The 17,506-nt window shown below is 39.3% G+C and overlaps 1 protein-coding gene across 1 annotated transcript in view; it reads left to right on the top strand.

Annotated features, from left to right (window-relative positions):
- NEK10 (NIMA related kinase 10) overlaps positions 1-17,506 on the top strand; it is a gene marked incomplete at its 3' end in the record, with an annotated part of 277,172 nt that overhangs the window by 146,697 nt on the left and 112,969 nt on the right. The window contains exon 26 of the mRNA XM_082664201.1: positions 15,720-15,933. Coding sequence (XP_082520327.1) covers positions 15,720-15,933 — 214 coding nt within the window. The remainder of the gene's footprint in view (positions 1-15,719; positions 15,934-17,506) is intronic.

The following is a 17,506-nucleotide window of genomic DNA, read 5'->3' as shown; positions in this document are numbered from 1 at the left end:
TTCATGGCTATGCCCCTTTCCCTTTTATTTTCTCCTTCCAGCCCATTGTTTAGCATTAATAGATACTCCTCACGTTTGTGGGATTATATCTTGAATCTTACCTTGCTCAGCCCAATGCTGCCCTACAATATTAAGTGCCTCAGGCCCAGCTGGGGCTGAATTTCACTAACTGTGGACTCTGAGCAGACTATTTGACTATTCTTTCAGCAGCTCTGTTTCCTCATCTGGTAAAATGGGGATCGTAATAGTACCAACCTCATCAAGCTGATATGATGATTATAACATGCAGATCACTTAGCATAGAGCTTTGGCAAATGGTAAATCTTGAGCAATGTTGGCAGTTATTATTATAAATATTGTGGGAAATGAGCTGAAACCCCTTTCTAAATCATCTAAATTCCGCATTACACTAGATCCACCCTACTGCTAATGAATCCATACAAATGTATTTAAACTGCTCATCTCCTGTTATCTGCTATTTGTTTTCTGGAAACTGCCTTAAAAATTCAAGAAGTCTCCAGAGAGGTCAAGACAAGAATACCAGAGTTACTCATTTAATTTCTCCTTTTCTTAGGTATTTGAGTGCCATGAAAAATAGGAGAGGGTAGTGCAGAGAAAAAGTACAGAGACATTATTCTGATTTTGTGGCGTTGGGCAAACAGGACCATAATTTGCTTATGACAGGCTTCCTGGCTATTGGTGTCCACACCTCTTGGAGCTAGGAGGTTAGTGGAAAAGTCAGACATCAGCACTATCATGAAAAGGTTAAGAACATCAATAGGTTCTAGAATTGAGTGGATTCTAATCCCCACTCTTCCACTTACCTTAACCTTCCCAAGACCCGCTTTCCTCATCTGTGATATATAGGTAGCAATAGTAACTACTCATGGCTTGCTTTGAAGCCTAAATAAGATCATGCTTGTGATGGTCTTAGCACAGTTCCCAGTATGTAGTGAGCCCTCAATTAATTTAGGTATTGTTATTAATAATGTTATTATTTATGGAATGAAGTATATAAAAATTATGATAAATTTGATGAAGGATGGTAAAAGGGGCAACGAGAGATTACAGAAGGACTTGGTCTAGTTTCTGAAGAAAGGACATGTAATCTGAGACCTGAACTTCACTACTTCTCAAATAGTAAACAGAGTGGAAAAAGCATTTCATAGACCCACATCTCTGAAGGCTTTCCTGAGCAAAAGAGCTTGTTAATTTGAAGAACTGAAAAAAGTTGGACATGCAGCATGTCAAGTAAGGGAGAGAATAGACAGCAAATGGACCTGGGAGGCTGACAGGACCCAGGTTGACAGGTTCTACAGGCCACACTGAGGGTTTTGAATTTTTATCTCCAGTATTGAGGAGAGGACTGAAGGGTTATTAACAGATTGAGACATAGTGAAAATTTCTTTAGCAGAGATCATTCTGGCTGATCTCCAGGGAATAGACTGAAGGGAATGAGAGTGGGAAGGAGAACCAGGTTCAGCTGTCCACTGAGAGATGATGGAGGCTTTGACTAGAGTGGTGGTGTTGATGGAAAGAAGTGGGTTGTTCCCACTGTGGGCTGGAATTTGAGTCAACAAGTTTTGGAGTACAATCGTAAGATGTTTAAAAAATACTTCAGTTAACTGGGAAAATGGAATGGCATCGAGAATATGAAAACAATTGGATTTATTATGTGGAACCTCAGCAAATGGAGCCAAGACCATGGAATGGAAGTTCTGGGGGGGGGGGCCAAGGTGAGCTCGCCATTAGGAAGTGTGTGTCAGAATTAGAGCTATCCACAGTGGAGCAGGCTGCTGATGGATGGTGAGTTCCCTGTCACCAGAGTGTTTAAGAGGATGAATGAACACTATTAGGGGACTCCAGATGAAATGTTCTGAGTACACTTTTAATTCAAAATACTAAGGTGCCATAATTAGTAGGAAATGACAATTTAATTTTAAAGCTGACTACAAATTAAGATTGCAGTATGCAGCCTATAACAGATGTAGTTTTCATTTAAAGTTATGCAGGACAGTGGGTTCACATTGTGAAGTTTTATCTTTAGAAAATTTGACATAAAACCAAAATCAGTTGTGAGTTGCATGCAATTACATACTTGAATTGCTTTGGATTTTCAGTCTTTAAAAATTAAGTTTCAGGGACTTCCCTGGTGGTGCAGTGGTTGAGAATCTGCTTGCCAATGCAGGGGACACGGGTTCAAGACCTGGTCTGGGAATATCCCACATGCCTCGGAGCAACTAAGCCCGTGCGCCACAACTATCGAGCCTGCGCTCTAGACCCTGCAAGCCACAACTACTGAGTCCACGTGCCACAACTACTGAAGCCCACATGCCTAGAGCCTGAGCTCTGCAACAAGAGAAGCCACCGCAATGAGAAGCCTGCGCACCGCAATGAAGGGTAGCCCTTGCTCGCCGCAACTAGAGAAATCCCGCGCGAAGCAATGAAGACCCAACAACGAAGACCCAATGCAGCCAAAAATAAATAAATAAATAAATAATTTAAAAAATTAAGTTTCAAAAGAACTAGGGAACAAATACAATTTCCTGTTTTCTTACCTTAGCAGACTTTTAAATTGGGAGAATAACTTAGTAACCCTGAAGAGTTTGAGGCAGAAAATAAATATATTTTACTGCTCTGCTCAGTACCAGCATTACTATTTTTACCTTCCAGTACACTGTTAAGAGAATGTTATCTATTTACTTTTTAAAGTAAGAACTTGCTTTAAAGTAAAGGAAGGACATTTCCTTTTATGCACACAATATTCCCATTGCCTAAGTTTTCTCTGTCTGTGCTTGGTTGCATAAGCTGTCTGGCACTTTGTTTCAGAGGCAGTCATAAGGACTAAAGAAGTTAGTTTTGGCTAGTTCTAAGGACAAGTGGATCTTTGCATTTTCCATCCTATCTTCAACTCTTTGTTTCTTTTCTTTTTTTTTAAGATTTAATTTTATTTAATTTTGGCTGCGTTGGGTCTTCGTTGCTGCGCGCGGGCTTTCTCTAGTTGTGGTGAGCAGGTAGGGCTATTCTTCTTTGTGGTGCATGAGCTTCTCCTTGTGGTGGCTTCTCTTGCTGTGGAGCATGGGCCTTAGGCACGCAGGCTCAGTAGTTGTGGCACAAGGGCTTAGTTGCTCCGCAACATGTGGGATATTCCCAGACCAGGGATCAAACCTGTGTCCTGTGCATTGGCATTCAGATTCTTAACCACTGCACCACTGGGGAAGTCCCACCTCTTTGTTTCTTAAAACATGAAATGAAGACAGTTGAACATTGTATCCCTTTACTTCTTTCATCTGGTTTCTCAGAGTAGAGTGGGGACGAAGTGGGTAGCATGAGTGGAATATCCCAGATTTTTTTCTAAAACGTGATTTTATGCTTATTTGATTAGAGAATCATTAAAGCATTCAGTTGCTCTTAAGAATTTCTCTGAAATATCCAAGCAGGGAGGCATTTCACAGCAATGAGGTTAAACTGGAACTTCTGGTAGGAGATATTCCTAAGATTCCAAAAGTGTATACCGAAATATTTTAGGTTATAGACAGGTAAATTCTTAGATGTTAGGCTTAGTTCATTTGTTCATTCATTTGTTCATTCATTCATTTGCTGAGTACCCATCAGGACCCAGATTCCATTTTACATGCAGAGGAGATCATGGTGAAGGAGACACAGGTCCCTCCGCTCAACAAGTTTGCAGTTTCCAGTGGTGAAACAGACCATTATGATACAATGGTTACAGTAGTTTTACGTATTGAAATATAGACAGTGCAATGAGAACATGTAAAAGGGGGACAGTGAGTCTGTCTAAGGGTGTCCAAGAAGTCTTCCTAATGGAGACTTGGAAAAGAGTGGTAAGCACATAAGGGATGTGGTTTGGGAAAGAGTAGATACAATCAGCAAAAACCAAATTCAAGCAGAGTGAATAAAATAACCAAGAAATGGGGCATAGGTGAGCCATGGGCTGTTTGGGAAAGAACAAGTAGGAGCATTTGGTGTGTTGCTGTGAGGGGAAGAGGGGGTGAGGCTGTGGAGGGAGGTAAGGGCTAGTTTAGGAGGAGCTTGTATCACATGCAGGGAGTTTTAATTTTGTCCTTTTGGGCCATGAGGGGATATTGAGGAATTCTGAGCAGAGGAGTGATGTCATCAGTTTTGGAATATTTTTCTGGTAGCAGTTTACAATATGGATCAGAGGTGGACAAGAGATGTGCGTGTCATTTAGGAGACTGTTTCAGTGGTCCAAGCAAGTGATGATGAAATAGGCCAATAGCCATGGGATTAGAGGGGAATGATACGGATTTTAGAAATATTTAGGAGGTAGAAGCCACAGGCTTTGGTGTTGGTTGAATGAGGGAGGAGGTGGAAGAGAAAGAAAATTGTGGGTTTTCTTTTTAATTTATTGAGCACTTTACAGGGATGGCTTCATTTAATCACCATACCAGCTTGATGTAGTAGATACTATGATTATCCCATTTTACAGATTATAGTCCCAGGCTATCTGGGATTTAGAAGCTAAACCTTACCCAAGATCAGAGTTAATAAAGGGCGAGCCAGGATTTAACCCCCAACAATCAGACCCAGAGCCTGCAGGCCTAATTATGATGCTAAACTGCATCTCCCAGGTGGTTCCTTTTCTGATGATGGCAAACATAGGAAGGGGAGTAGCTTTGGGAGAGGAGGAGATGACTAAATGCCAGAACAGAGGCCATTCTGGATTCCATTTACCATAATATATAACTGTATAATTTGTAAAACTAGCTTACATTGCTTTATTATTTAAAAAAATAAAAAGCTCAGCTGATAATTCAACTGACAGTACCTTGAATCAATTTAAATATCTGCAGACTAAGAATTTAGAACTTAGAATTCAGACTAAGACTTTAGAATATCTGCACTAATGAAAAGGGTTTTTGTAGTCATAATCAACACTTGGTCAACTGAGCATTTTTATCTGCTTTAATCCCTTTTGCTAATTAAGTGAACGTGAGGAACCAGATTTAATTAAAAGTGAAGTTGAACACTTAGCTTCTTTTGTGATTATAAGTGAAAGTAAGAAACTTGAATACAGTATTCAAGGTCATGAAATTCTTAATAATTTTATCTTTGAATTTGTGTTTTAGAAGTGAAGTCTGATGGGACAAGGAGCATGTGTGTTGGGGGCTTGGACCCTAGTGTACATGTGGTCCCTCCAGCTCCCTGGCTTAAGTTCTCAGCCACCTGATTCCAGCCCTCTGGGCCTCTGCCTGGCCTCCAGCTCCACCTTCCTGTCCCTGTCCCATTGCTGCTGCCCTCTACCTGGTATGGTGATTGGGTGTGTCAGCAAAGGAGGACTGTGTTCCACCTTTATGCTTCACCTCCCATAGGATATGGAGGCAGGCAAGGAGATGGTCAGGGTAGAGTAGGTGCCCTGTTGTATCTGGGGTAGGGCAAAGAAGAGGCCATCCCTGACCAGGCTGGTGGCACCCTGGCTTGTTTGGAGGGTGATTCAGTGGGGGCCTCTTGCTGGCCTCTAATCCAGGTACCAATTGCATCCTGCTGTCATGGAGGTTGCAATATCTTGGGGGGTTTCTTATCTACCATCAACTGGGATGCTGGACTATGGGAAGGGGAGATTGACTTCCTCACTCCCTGCTGGGGCCTCACAATTATGTGGGACACCCCCCAAATTATGTAGTTGGCCCTGTCTCCTCAATCTCTTGCCTTATTTTGTATATAATAAATGCATAGACTGAACTTTGTTAAGTAAGAATTCAGCAAATATGTCTGTCATAACCATAGTGCAAGCCCCCTTTGTTAGAACTTGAAAAAAAATAGCATAAAGATAAAGCAGGAAATGATAATGACTTAAAATTTGATTAAGACGTGCATATTATACTCATGGTTATTAAAGTCAAGAAAGGAGAGAGAGATCAAAGTCGCAGATTAGGAGGACGCTGGGCTCACCTCCCCTCAACCAAACAACAGCTCTTGTTGAAATCAACCTGGGGACAAGCAGAACAGCTCTTCTGCAACCAAGGCTGTAAAGAAAGATCCACACGGAGTCCAGTAGGAAGGGAGAATGATGTGGTCGGGACCTTCACCCTTAGCAGGGACACAGGAGAAGAGGGGACATCACAGGCTCAGGGATCCTCCCTGGGGAGTGAGGGATTCCAGCCACACATTGGACACACCAGCCCTGGGATACAACACTGGGAAGACAAGCCCCTTAGCTGGTTTGAAACCCAGTGGGGCTTACCGAAGGGCTGTAAGAAACTGGGCCTCTGCTCTTGAAGAGCACACAGACTTGCTTGCTCCCAGTCAAAGTGTGGAGGCAGTACATTGAAAACTGCCAGGGGCTCTGACCAGCTAGCCAGGGCTACTGCATCACACCCCCCGCCCACCCCTCACCTGGCTCCTGCTGTAGCCCCTCTTGCTCCAGCACTGCTCTCCACTAAGGCAGAGTGTGCCACTAACTACAAGAGTTTGCACACTTGGAGGGAACAGAGCTGGCTTGGATCCCAGCCCTGCCTCTGACCAGGGCATAGGCAGCCATTGCCAGCACATGTGTCCCTGTGCACTCTTGGGAGGGAGCAAACTCAGCTCAGTAGTGTGATACCAACCCCTCCAGCCACAACCCAGCCTCTAGCCAAGCAAGCACATCAGGGATAAAGTGAAATCAGAAAAGAAGTACAGCCTTAAGCCCTCAGGCCCTGAATCTATACCCCAAACCAAGGCTGAGACTGCCATCACACCTGGAAGAAACCCAAATTCTTCAGGGCTCCTGCTCCAGCCCCTGTGGTTCTGACCGCACCATTGACAGGGTGGTGATGGCCACTGACTGAGCAGAGGAGAAGCCCTAGCTTGCACCTGGCTCTGGACAAGAAGCCCTAGCTTGCACCTTCTCTGCACAAGAAGCCTGTGTGCAAGCACAGGTCACTATCCACACCTCCCCTCCCAGGAAACTGTGCAGCCTGCCACTGCCAGGGTCCTGTGATCCAGGGACAACTTCCCCAGGAGAACGCATGGTGTGCCTCAGGCTGTTGCAACATCATGCTGGCCTCTGCTGCCACAGGTTCGCCCTCCATTTCGTACCCATCCCTACCCCCTGGCCTGAGTGAGCCAGAGCCCCATAATCAGCTGCTACTTTAAACCCGTTCTGTGTGGTGGGAACAGACACGCTCAGGCAACTTATATGCAGAGGCAGGGTCAAATCCAAAGCCGAACCCCAAGAGCTGTGTGAACAAAGAAGAGAAAGGGAAATTTCTCCCAGCAGCCTCAGGAGCAGTGGAATAAATCTCCACAGCCAACTTGATATACTCTGCATCACTGGAATACGTGAATAGACAAGAAATAATCCCAGATTTGAGGTGGTGGACTTTAAGAGCAATTGTAGACTTGGGGTTTGCTTTCTGTATATAATTTCTTTCTGGTTTTATGTTTATCTTAGTTTAGTATTTAGAGTTTATTATCATGGGTAGATATGTTTACTGACTTAGTGGCTCTCTTCCTTTATGTTTTCTTTTTTTAAAATTTATATATATATAGATTTTTTTTCCTTTTTCTCTTTTTGTGAGTGTGTATGTGTATGCTTCTTTGTGTGATTTTGTCTGTATAGCTTTGCTTTTACCATTTGTCCTAGGGTTCTGTCTGTCCATTTTTTTTTTCTTTTTTAGTATAGTTTTTCATGCTTGTTATCATTGGTGGATTTGTTTTTTGCTTTGGTTGCTCTCCTCTTTCTTTCTTTCTTTCTTTTCTTTTTTTATTACTTTTTATTTTTTTAATTATTAATATTTTTTTAATTTTTTATTTTAATAACTGTATTTTATTTATTTTTCTTTCTTTCTTTCCTTTTTCTCCCATTTCTTCTGAGCCGTGTGGCTGACAGGATCTTATTGCTCCGGCCGGGTGTCAGGCCTGTGCCTCTGAGGTGGGAGAGCTGAGTTCAGGACATTGGTCCACCAGAGGCTTCCCAGCTCCACATAATATCAAACAGTGAAAGCTCTCCCAAAGATCTCCATGTAAATGCTAAGACCCAGCTTCACTCAAGAATCCACAAGCTACAGTGCTGGACACCCTATGCCAAACAACTAGCAAGAAGGGAACACATCCCCACCCATTAGCAGAGAGGCTGCCTAAAATCATAATAAAGTCACAGGAACCCCAAAACACACCACTGGACGTGGTCCTGCCCACCAGAAAGACAAGATCCAGCCTCATGCACCAGAATACAGGCACCAGTCCCCTTCAACAGGAAGCCTATACAACCCACTGAACCAAACTTAGCCACTGGGAGCAGACAGCAAAAACAACAGGAATTACAAACGTACAGCCTGTGAAAAGGAGATCCCAAACACAGTAAGAAAAGCAAAATGAGAAGACAGAGAAACACACAGCAGATGAAGGAGCAAGGTAAAAACCCACCAGACCAAACAAATGAAGAGGAAATAGGCAGTCTACTTGAAAAAGAATTCAGGGTAATGATGGTAAAGATGATCTAAAATCTTGGAAGTACAATGGAGAAAATACAGGAAACATTTAACAATGACCTAGAAGAACTAAAGAGCAAACAAACAATGATGAAGAACACAATAAATAAATTAAATTTTTTTAGAAGGAATGAGTAGCAGAATAACTGAGGCAGAAGAACGAATAAGTGACATGCAAGATAAAATAGTGGAAATAAGTACTGCAGAGCAGAATAAAGAAAAAAGAATGAAAAGATTTGAGGATAGTCTTAGAGATCTCTGGCACAACATTAAATGTACCAACATTCAAATTATAGGGGTCCCAGAAGAAGAAGAGAAAAAGAAAGGGACTGAGAAAATATTTGAAGAGATTATAGTTGAACACTTCCCTAATATGGGAAAGGAAATGTCAAGTCCAAGAAGTGCAGGGAATCCCATACAGAATAAATCCAAGGAGAAACATGCCAAGACACTTATTAATCAAACTATCAAGAATTAAATACAAAGAAAAAATATTAAAAGCAACAAGGGAAAAACAACAAATAACATACAAGGGGATCCCCATAAGGTTAACAGCTGATCTTTCAGCAGAAACTCTGCAAGCCAGAAGGGACTGGCAAGACATATTTAAAGTGAAGAAAGGGAAAAACCTACAACAAAGATTACTCTACCCAGCAAGCATCTCATGCAGTTTTAATGGAGAAATTAACACCTTTACAGACAAACAAAAGCTGACAGAATTCAGCACCACGAAACCAGCTTTACAACTTTAGCTTTACAAATGCTAAGGGAACTTCTCTAGGTGGGAAACACAAGAGGAGGAAGAGGCCTACAATAACAAACACAAAGCAATTAAGAAAATGGTAATAGGAACATACATATTGAAAACTACATAAATGTAAATGTATTAAATGCTCCAACCAAAAGACATAGACTGGCTGAATGCATACAAAAAGAAGACCCATATACATGCTGTCTACAAGAGACCCACTTCAGACTTAGGGACACATACAGACTGAAAGTGAGGGGATGGAAAAAGATATTCCATGCAAATGGAAATCAAAAGAAAGCTGGAGTAACAATACTCATATCAGACAAAATAGATTTTAAAATAAAGACTATTAGAAGAGACAAAGAAGGATACTACATAGTGATCAAGAGATCAATCCAAGAAGAAGATATAGCAATTATAAATATATATGCCCCCACATCGGAGCACCTCAATACATAAGGCAAATGCTAACAATCATAAAACGGGAAACCGACAGAAACACAATCATAGTAGGGGACTTTAACACCCCATTTTCACCAATGGACAGATCATCCAAAATGAAAATAAATAAGAAGCTTTAAAGCTTTAAATGATACATTACACAAGATGCACTTAATTGATGTTTATAGGACATTCCATCCAAAAATAACACAATACACTTTCTTCTCAAGTGCTCAAGGAATGTTCTCCAAGATAGATCATATCTTGGGTCACAGATCAAGCCTTTGTAAATTTAAGAAAATTGAAATTGTGTCAAGTATCTATTCCAACCACAACGCTATGAGACTAGATACAAATTACAGGAAAAAAATCTATAAAATACAAACAGATGGAGGCTAAACCATACACTACTAAATAACCAATAAATTACTGAAGAAATCAAAGAGGAAATTGAGAGATACCTAGAAACAAATGACAATGAAAACCTGATGACCCAAAACCTATGGGATGCAGCAAAAGCAGTTATAAGAGGGAAGTTTATAGCAATATGATCCTACTCCAGAAACAAGAAACCTCTCAAGTAAACAACCAAACCTTACACCTAAAGCAACAAGAAGAACAGAAAAACCCTAAAGTTAGCAGAAGGAAAGAAATAGACATCAGATCAGAAATAAATGGAAAATAAATGAAGGAAATGATAGCAAAGATCAATAAAACTAAAAGCTGGTTCTTTGAGAAGATAAACAAAATTGATAAACCATTAGCCAGTCTCATCAAGAAAAAACCAGAGAAAACTCAAATCAATAGAATTAGAAATGAAAAAGGAGAAGTAACAAATGACACTGCAGAAATAAAAAAGATCATGAGATATTACTACAAGCAACTCTAAGCCAATAAAATGGACAATCTGGAAGAAATGGACAAATTCTTAGAAGTGCACAACCTGCCAAGACTGAATCAGGAAGAAATAGAAAATATGAACAGACCAATCACAAGCACTGAAATTGAAACTGTGATTAAAAATCTTCCAACAAACAAAAGCCCAGGACCAGATGGCTTCACAGGCGAATTCTATCAGACATTTAGAGAAGAGCTAATACCTATCCTTCTCAAACTCTTCCAAAATATAGCAGAGGGAGGAACACTCCCAAACTCATTCTACGAGGCCACCATCACCCTGATACCAAAACCAGACAAAGATGTCACAAAGAAAGAAAATTACAGACCAATATCACTGATGAACGTAGATGCAGAAATCCTCAACAAAATACTAGAAAACAGTATCCAACTGCACATTAACAGGAGCATACACCATGATCAAGTGGAGTTTATCCCAGGAATGCAACTATTCTTCAATATATGCAAATCAATCAATGTGGTAAGCCATATTAATAAATTGAAGGATAAAAACCATATTATCATCTCAATAGATGCAGTAAAGCTCTTGACAAAATTCAACACCCATTTATGATAAAAACCCTCCAGAGAGCAGGCATAGAGGGAACTTACCTCAACATAATAAAGGCCATATATGACAAACCCACAGACAACATCTTTCTCAATGGTGAATAACTGAAACCATTTCCTCTAAGATCAGGAAGAAGACAAGGTTGTCCACTCTCACCACTATTATTCAACATATTTTTGGACGTTTTAGCCACAGCAATCAGAGAAGAAAAAGAAATAAAAGGAATCCAAATCAAAAAGAAGTAAAGCTGTCACTGTTTGCAGATGACATGATACTATATAGAGAGAATCCTAAAGATGCTACCAGAAAACTACTAGAGCTAATCAATGAATTTGGTAAAGTAGCAGGATACAAAATTAATGCACAGAAATCTTTTGCATTCCTATTCACTAATGATGAAAAATCTGAAAGAGAAGTTAAGGAAGCACTCCCATTTACCACTGCAACAAAAATAATAAAATACCTAGGGATAAACCTACCTTCAGAGACAAAAGTCCTGTATGCAGAAAACTATAAGACACTGATGGAAGAAATTAAAGATGATACAAATAGATGGAGAGATATACCATGTTCTTGGATTGGAAGAATCAATATTGTGAAAATGACTATACTACCCAAAGCAATCTATGGATTCAATGCAGTCCCTATCAAATTACCAATGGCATTTTTCACAGAACTAGAACAAAAAATTTCACAATTTCTATGGAAATACAAAAGACCCCGAATAGCCAAAGCAGTCTTGAGAAAGAAAGATGGAGCTGGAGGATTCAGGCTCCCGGACTTCAGACTATACTATAAAGCTACAGTAATCAAGACATTATGGTACTGACAAAAAAAAACAGAAATATAGATCAATGGAACAGGATAGAAAGCCCAGAGATAAACCCCCACAATATGTTCACCTTATCTTTGATAAAGGAGGCAAGAGTATACAATGGAGAAAAGACAGCCTCTTCAATAAGTGGTGCTGGGAAAACTGGACAGCTACATGTAAAATAATGAAATTAGAACATTTCCTAACACCATACAGAAAAATAAACTCAAAATGGATTAAAAACCTTAATGTCAGGCCAGACACTTTAAAACTCGTAGAGAAAAGCATAGGCAGAACAGTCTATGACGTAAATCACAGCAAGATCTTCTTTGACCCACCTCCTAGAGAAATGGAAATAAAAACAAAAATAAACAAATGGGACCTAATGAAACTTAAAAGCTTTTGCACAGCAAAGGAAACAATAAACAAGACAAAAAGACAACCCTCAGAATGGGAGAAAATATTTGCAAATGAAGCAACTGACAGGGTTTAATCTCCAAAATATACAAGCAGCTCATGCAGTTCAATATCAAAAAACAAACAACCCAATCCAAAAATGGGCAAAAGTCCTGAATAGACATTTCTCCAAAGAAGATATACAGATTGCCAACAAACACATGAAATAATGCTCAACATCACTAATCATTAGAGAAATGCAAATCAAAACTACAATGATGTTTCACCTCACACCAGTCTGAATGGCCATAATCAAAAAATCTACAAATAATAAATGCTGGAGAGGGTGTGGAGAAAAGGGAACCGTCTTGCACTGTTGGTGGGAATGTAAATTGATACAGCCAGTATGGAGAACAGTATGGAGGTTCCTTAAAAAACTGAAAATAGAACTACCATATGACCCAGCAATCCCGCTACTGGGCACATACCCTGAAAAAACCATAGTTCAAAAAGTGTCATGTGCCACAATGTTCATTGCAGCTCTATTTACAATAGCCAGGACATGGAAGCAACCTAAGTTGCTTCCATCAACAGATGAATGGATAAAGAAGATGTGGTACATATATACAATGGAATATTACTCAGCCATAAAAAGAAACGAAATTGAGTTATTTTTAATGAGGTGGATGGACCTAGAGTATGTCATACAGAGCGGAGTAAGTTAGAAAGAGAAGAACAAATACCATATACTAACACATATGTATGGAATCTAAAAGAAAAATGGTTTTGAAGAACCTAGGCACAGGACAGGAATAAAGACACAGATGTAAAGAATGGACTTGAGGACACAGGGAAGGGGAAGTGTAAGCTGGGATGAAGTGAGAGAGTGACATGGACATAGATACCCTACCAAATGTAAAATAGATAGCTACTGGGAAGCAGCCATATGGCACAGGGATTTCAGCTCGGTTCTTTGTGACCACCTAGAGGGGTGGGTTATGGAGGGTGGTGGGAAGGAGATGCAAGAGGGAGGAGATATGGGGATATAAGTATATATATATATGTAAAGCTGATTCACTTTGTTATAAAGCAGAAACTAACACACCATTGTAAGGCAATTATACTCCAATAAAGAAAAAGAGAATAAAAAGAAAAAAAATAAAATAAAGGCAGCAAGAGAAAAACAGTCAGTTACAGGGAACTTCCATAAGGCTTTCAGCTGATTTTTCTGCAGAAACATTGCAGGCCACAGGGAGTGGTATGATATATTTAACGTACTGAAAAGAAAAAGCAAAACAAAAACAAAAACCCTAGCCCTACCACCTAGGATACCAGCAGGGTTATCATTAGATTGTCTCTAAAATCAGGTACAAGGATGCCCACTCTCACCATTTCTACCATTTCTAGGTAACATAGTACTGGAATTCCTAGGCACAGCAGTCAGACAAGAAAAAGAAATAAAAGGCATCCAAATTGGAAGGGAAAAATTAAAATTGTCACTATTTGCAGATGACATGATACTATATATATAAAACCCTAAGTTCTCCACCAAAAAACTATTAGAACTACTAAGTGATTCAGTAAATCAGGATACAACATTATTATATGGAAATCTGTTGATTTTTAAACAACATATAATAATGAATTCTCAGAAAGAGAATGTAAGAAAATAATGCCATTTATGGTTGCTTCACAAAGAATAAAATACATAGGAATTATCTCAGCCATATAAAAGAATGAAATTTTGCCATTTGCAACTACATGGATGGACTTAGAGGGTATCATGCTAATTGAACTAAGTCAGACAGAGAAAGAAAAATACTGTATCTTATCACATATATTAATCTAAAAAGTAAAACAAATGAATGAATATAACAAAATAGGACAGACTCATAGATACAGTGAACAAACCAGTGGGTAGAGGGGTTGGGGGAGAGGCAAGATAAGGGAAGGGGATTAAGAGGTACACTACTAGATATGAAATAGATATAAGGATATATTGTACAGCACAGGGACTATAGCCAATATTTTATAATAACTTTAAATGGAATACAATCTATAAAAATATTCAATCACTATGTTGTATACCTGAAACTACTCTAACATTGTAAATCATCTACAATTTAGAATAAAGGAAAAATAAATAAATGCAAAGAAAACTCAAGGACAAATAATTAGAAAAATAACAAGTTAGAGTGTTATTTTCACTTCTGTTATTAATAGTAATTGTGAGTAATAATTCTTGAGTCTTGCCTGGAGACATTAGTATAGTTGAAAGTTGTATTAACTTTGGGTTGCTAAATCAAATACAAGATGTGAAAATTAGATATTTTAGTCAAAGTCTAAATAAGTTAAATTTTATTGAGAAGTACACATAACTTCATTGAAATTAGAGCTTTTGAATTAAAAAGATAGACAAATATTGTAGTGAGGACCAGAATGTTTTAAATTATGCTAACCAGTGATCTTGATAATTGGTTACACAAGCATCTAGAATAGCCTTCTCTTAGTGTTTAGCTGTGACAGAAACAATGCTCCCTTTAGCAGGCTGATTGATATTTCCTACTGCCAAAATTCGAGAATTTTTTTTTTTTTTTTTGCGGTACGCAGGCCTCTCACTGTTGTGGCCTCTCCCGTAGCGGAGCACAGGCTCAGCGGCCATGGCTCACGGGCCTAGCCACTCCGCGGCATGTGAGATCTTCCCGGACTGGGGCACGAACCCATGTCCCCTGCATCGGCAGGTGGACTCTCAACCACTGCGCCACCAGGGAAGCCCCGAGAAAATTTTTAGCATGTGATTTGTCAAATTATCTACTGTTAAAAATTATGAAGCACACCTTAAACCTCTAAGTAACTGGGTTGAATTTTATTTTTATGACATCATGCTTTATAAGACTCTCACTAATCAAAGTTGTTGACATTGCCCCTATACAGCTGGAAAAGGCCAAAATGTTGTTATCTGCCCACCCCCCAAGAATCCTGCCTTCCTTTTGGTGCATCAGATGTGATCATCAGGGCCTATATTATTGGGATCATTCTTTGTTTAACTGGCCAATGAGTTGGAGTGGTTTTAGAAAATAACCACTTACACAAGAAGACGCAGACCCCACCTGCCCATCCTGAGACTGGGAGCAGCTTCCTGTGCAGCCTGTAACCCTTGCCCACCAGCCTAGCTGCAAAGAGAACAGTGCTGCTCCCTCTCCTCCCCAAACTTTCCAAATGCCTTTTGAGAGGTCTTTGATGCAAAGCTATGCTTGATGTCCACCTTGCCCGGGTTCTCTTGGGTGCAAACATCATGGGGGACACACAGCAGAATTTAAACTTGGCCCTTCTCACCCCGTGGCCTGGTCCCGATTTTGACTAGAGGGCTGTAATTAGGTTATCTTCCCTTAGATGCCTCACTCCTGATGCAGAAACCCGCCCAGATATTGTAGAAGTCAGCTCCATGATATCAGATGTCATGATGAAGTATGTAGATAATTTATCCGCATCCCAGCTGACCTTGGAGAAGAAGCTGGAACGGGAACGGAGACACACACAGAGGTATTTTATGGAAGCCAACCGGAACACAGTCATGTGTCAGCACGAGCCGGCTCTTCTCTCTCAAGTAAGTGGAAATCTTTCAGTCTCTTCAGGATGCATTCTGATGGACTCTCTGAGGCTGTTCTTGCTTGTGTTGAGGAAAATTCATCTTAAGTTAGAAAAATATTAATTGCTACATGTGATATTTACTACTATAGAGATACATATTTGCACCCATTTTGATCTTATAGAAAATTAAGTCAATATAATTGACGTTCCAAAGAACTAACCCATAATTTGTTGTAAATTACAAAACCAGAGGTATCAAAAAGATACCTTAGAAATTCTTTAAGTTTGTAATATGATCTTTGTATAAGTAGCAGTGACCACTTATATTCAATTTATTCAGCAATCTTGGAAATATAGATGAAAATATTGTGTCAGTTTAAAGAAGGAAATAATATTTACCTTAAAATTTTTTTCTTATTAGTCTGTGTAATTGATTTCATTACTGTTTTTGGTGGTAATAATTTTGCCATGGTACAAATCAGAATATGTACTTTTATTTTTCATGACATTAACCTTTAAATTATTTTGATATTTAAGTTTATTTCTGAGTATACTTGAAAAAGGGATGCCAAAGCCACAGACTTCCGCAAGTGCATGTGATGGTGCCTGTGACGCCCTTGTTTTATTTTCTCTCTGCCTTTGTTGTATCATGACCCATGACTTATCCTTTACTCACGCTCTGGGTTCCCTGAAAGCAGGGATTTAGTAAGGGGCGCTTCAACACATAAATGTTCTTTTTTAACCCTCCTGAGGATGGGCCCAGCACAACAGGGTTACAAAGCCCATCCTTGATCAGGATACCTGGTCACTAAATTCCTTTCCAGGATCTGCCTCAGCTGGGAAAATTATATAAGAATTAGTCTCCCCCGCACACCGCGATGAAGAGTGGCCCCTGCTCGCTGCAACTAGAGAAAACCCTCACACAGAAACGAAGACCCAACACGGCCAAAAATAAATAAATAAATTAATTAATTAAAAAAAAAAGAATTAGTCTCCAAGAAGAGCCAGTTTTGATTTCTGGAATAACAGCATTTCCAGCAACCTTTTCTTTTTTTTAGAAGGAAAGCAATACTATTTGGTGGTTTATCTTGCCATGCTTGGAATCCGGAAGTTAAAGATTCAATCAATATAATTTTGGTGGGTTTTTTTAAATTTTATTTCATTTTTTATGTTTTTATTACAGTCATACCTTTTATTTCACTTTTCATGTTTTTTTAATTGAGGTATAGTTGATTTACAATATTATATTACTTTCAGGTATATAACATAGTGGTTCATAATTTTTCCATTTATACTCCATTCAAAGTTTTTATAAAATAGTAACTATATTCCTAGTGCTGTACATAGCATCCTTGTATCTTATTTATTTTATACCTAGTAGTTTGTGTCTCCTAATTCCCTACCCTTATCTTGCCCCTCCTCCTTCCATCTCCCCACTGGAAACCACTAGTTTGTTCTCTATATATGTGAGTCTATTTGTTTTATTATATTCATTTGTTTGTTTTATTTTTTTGAGATTCCACATACAAATGATATCATACAGTATTTGTTTCTCTCTGTCTGACTTATTTCACTAAGCATAATACCCT

The sequence above is a fragment of the Grampus griseus genome, assembly GCF_964374135.1.
Source record: "Grampus griseus genome assembly, chromosome: 10".
NCBI lineage: Eukaryota > Metazoa > Chordata > Mammalia > Artiodactyla > Delphinidae > Grampus > Grampus griseus.
This window is presented reverse-complemented; position numbering and strand designations above follow the sequence as displayed.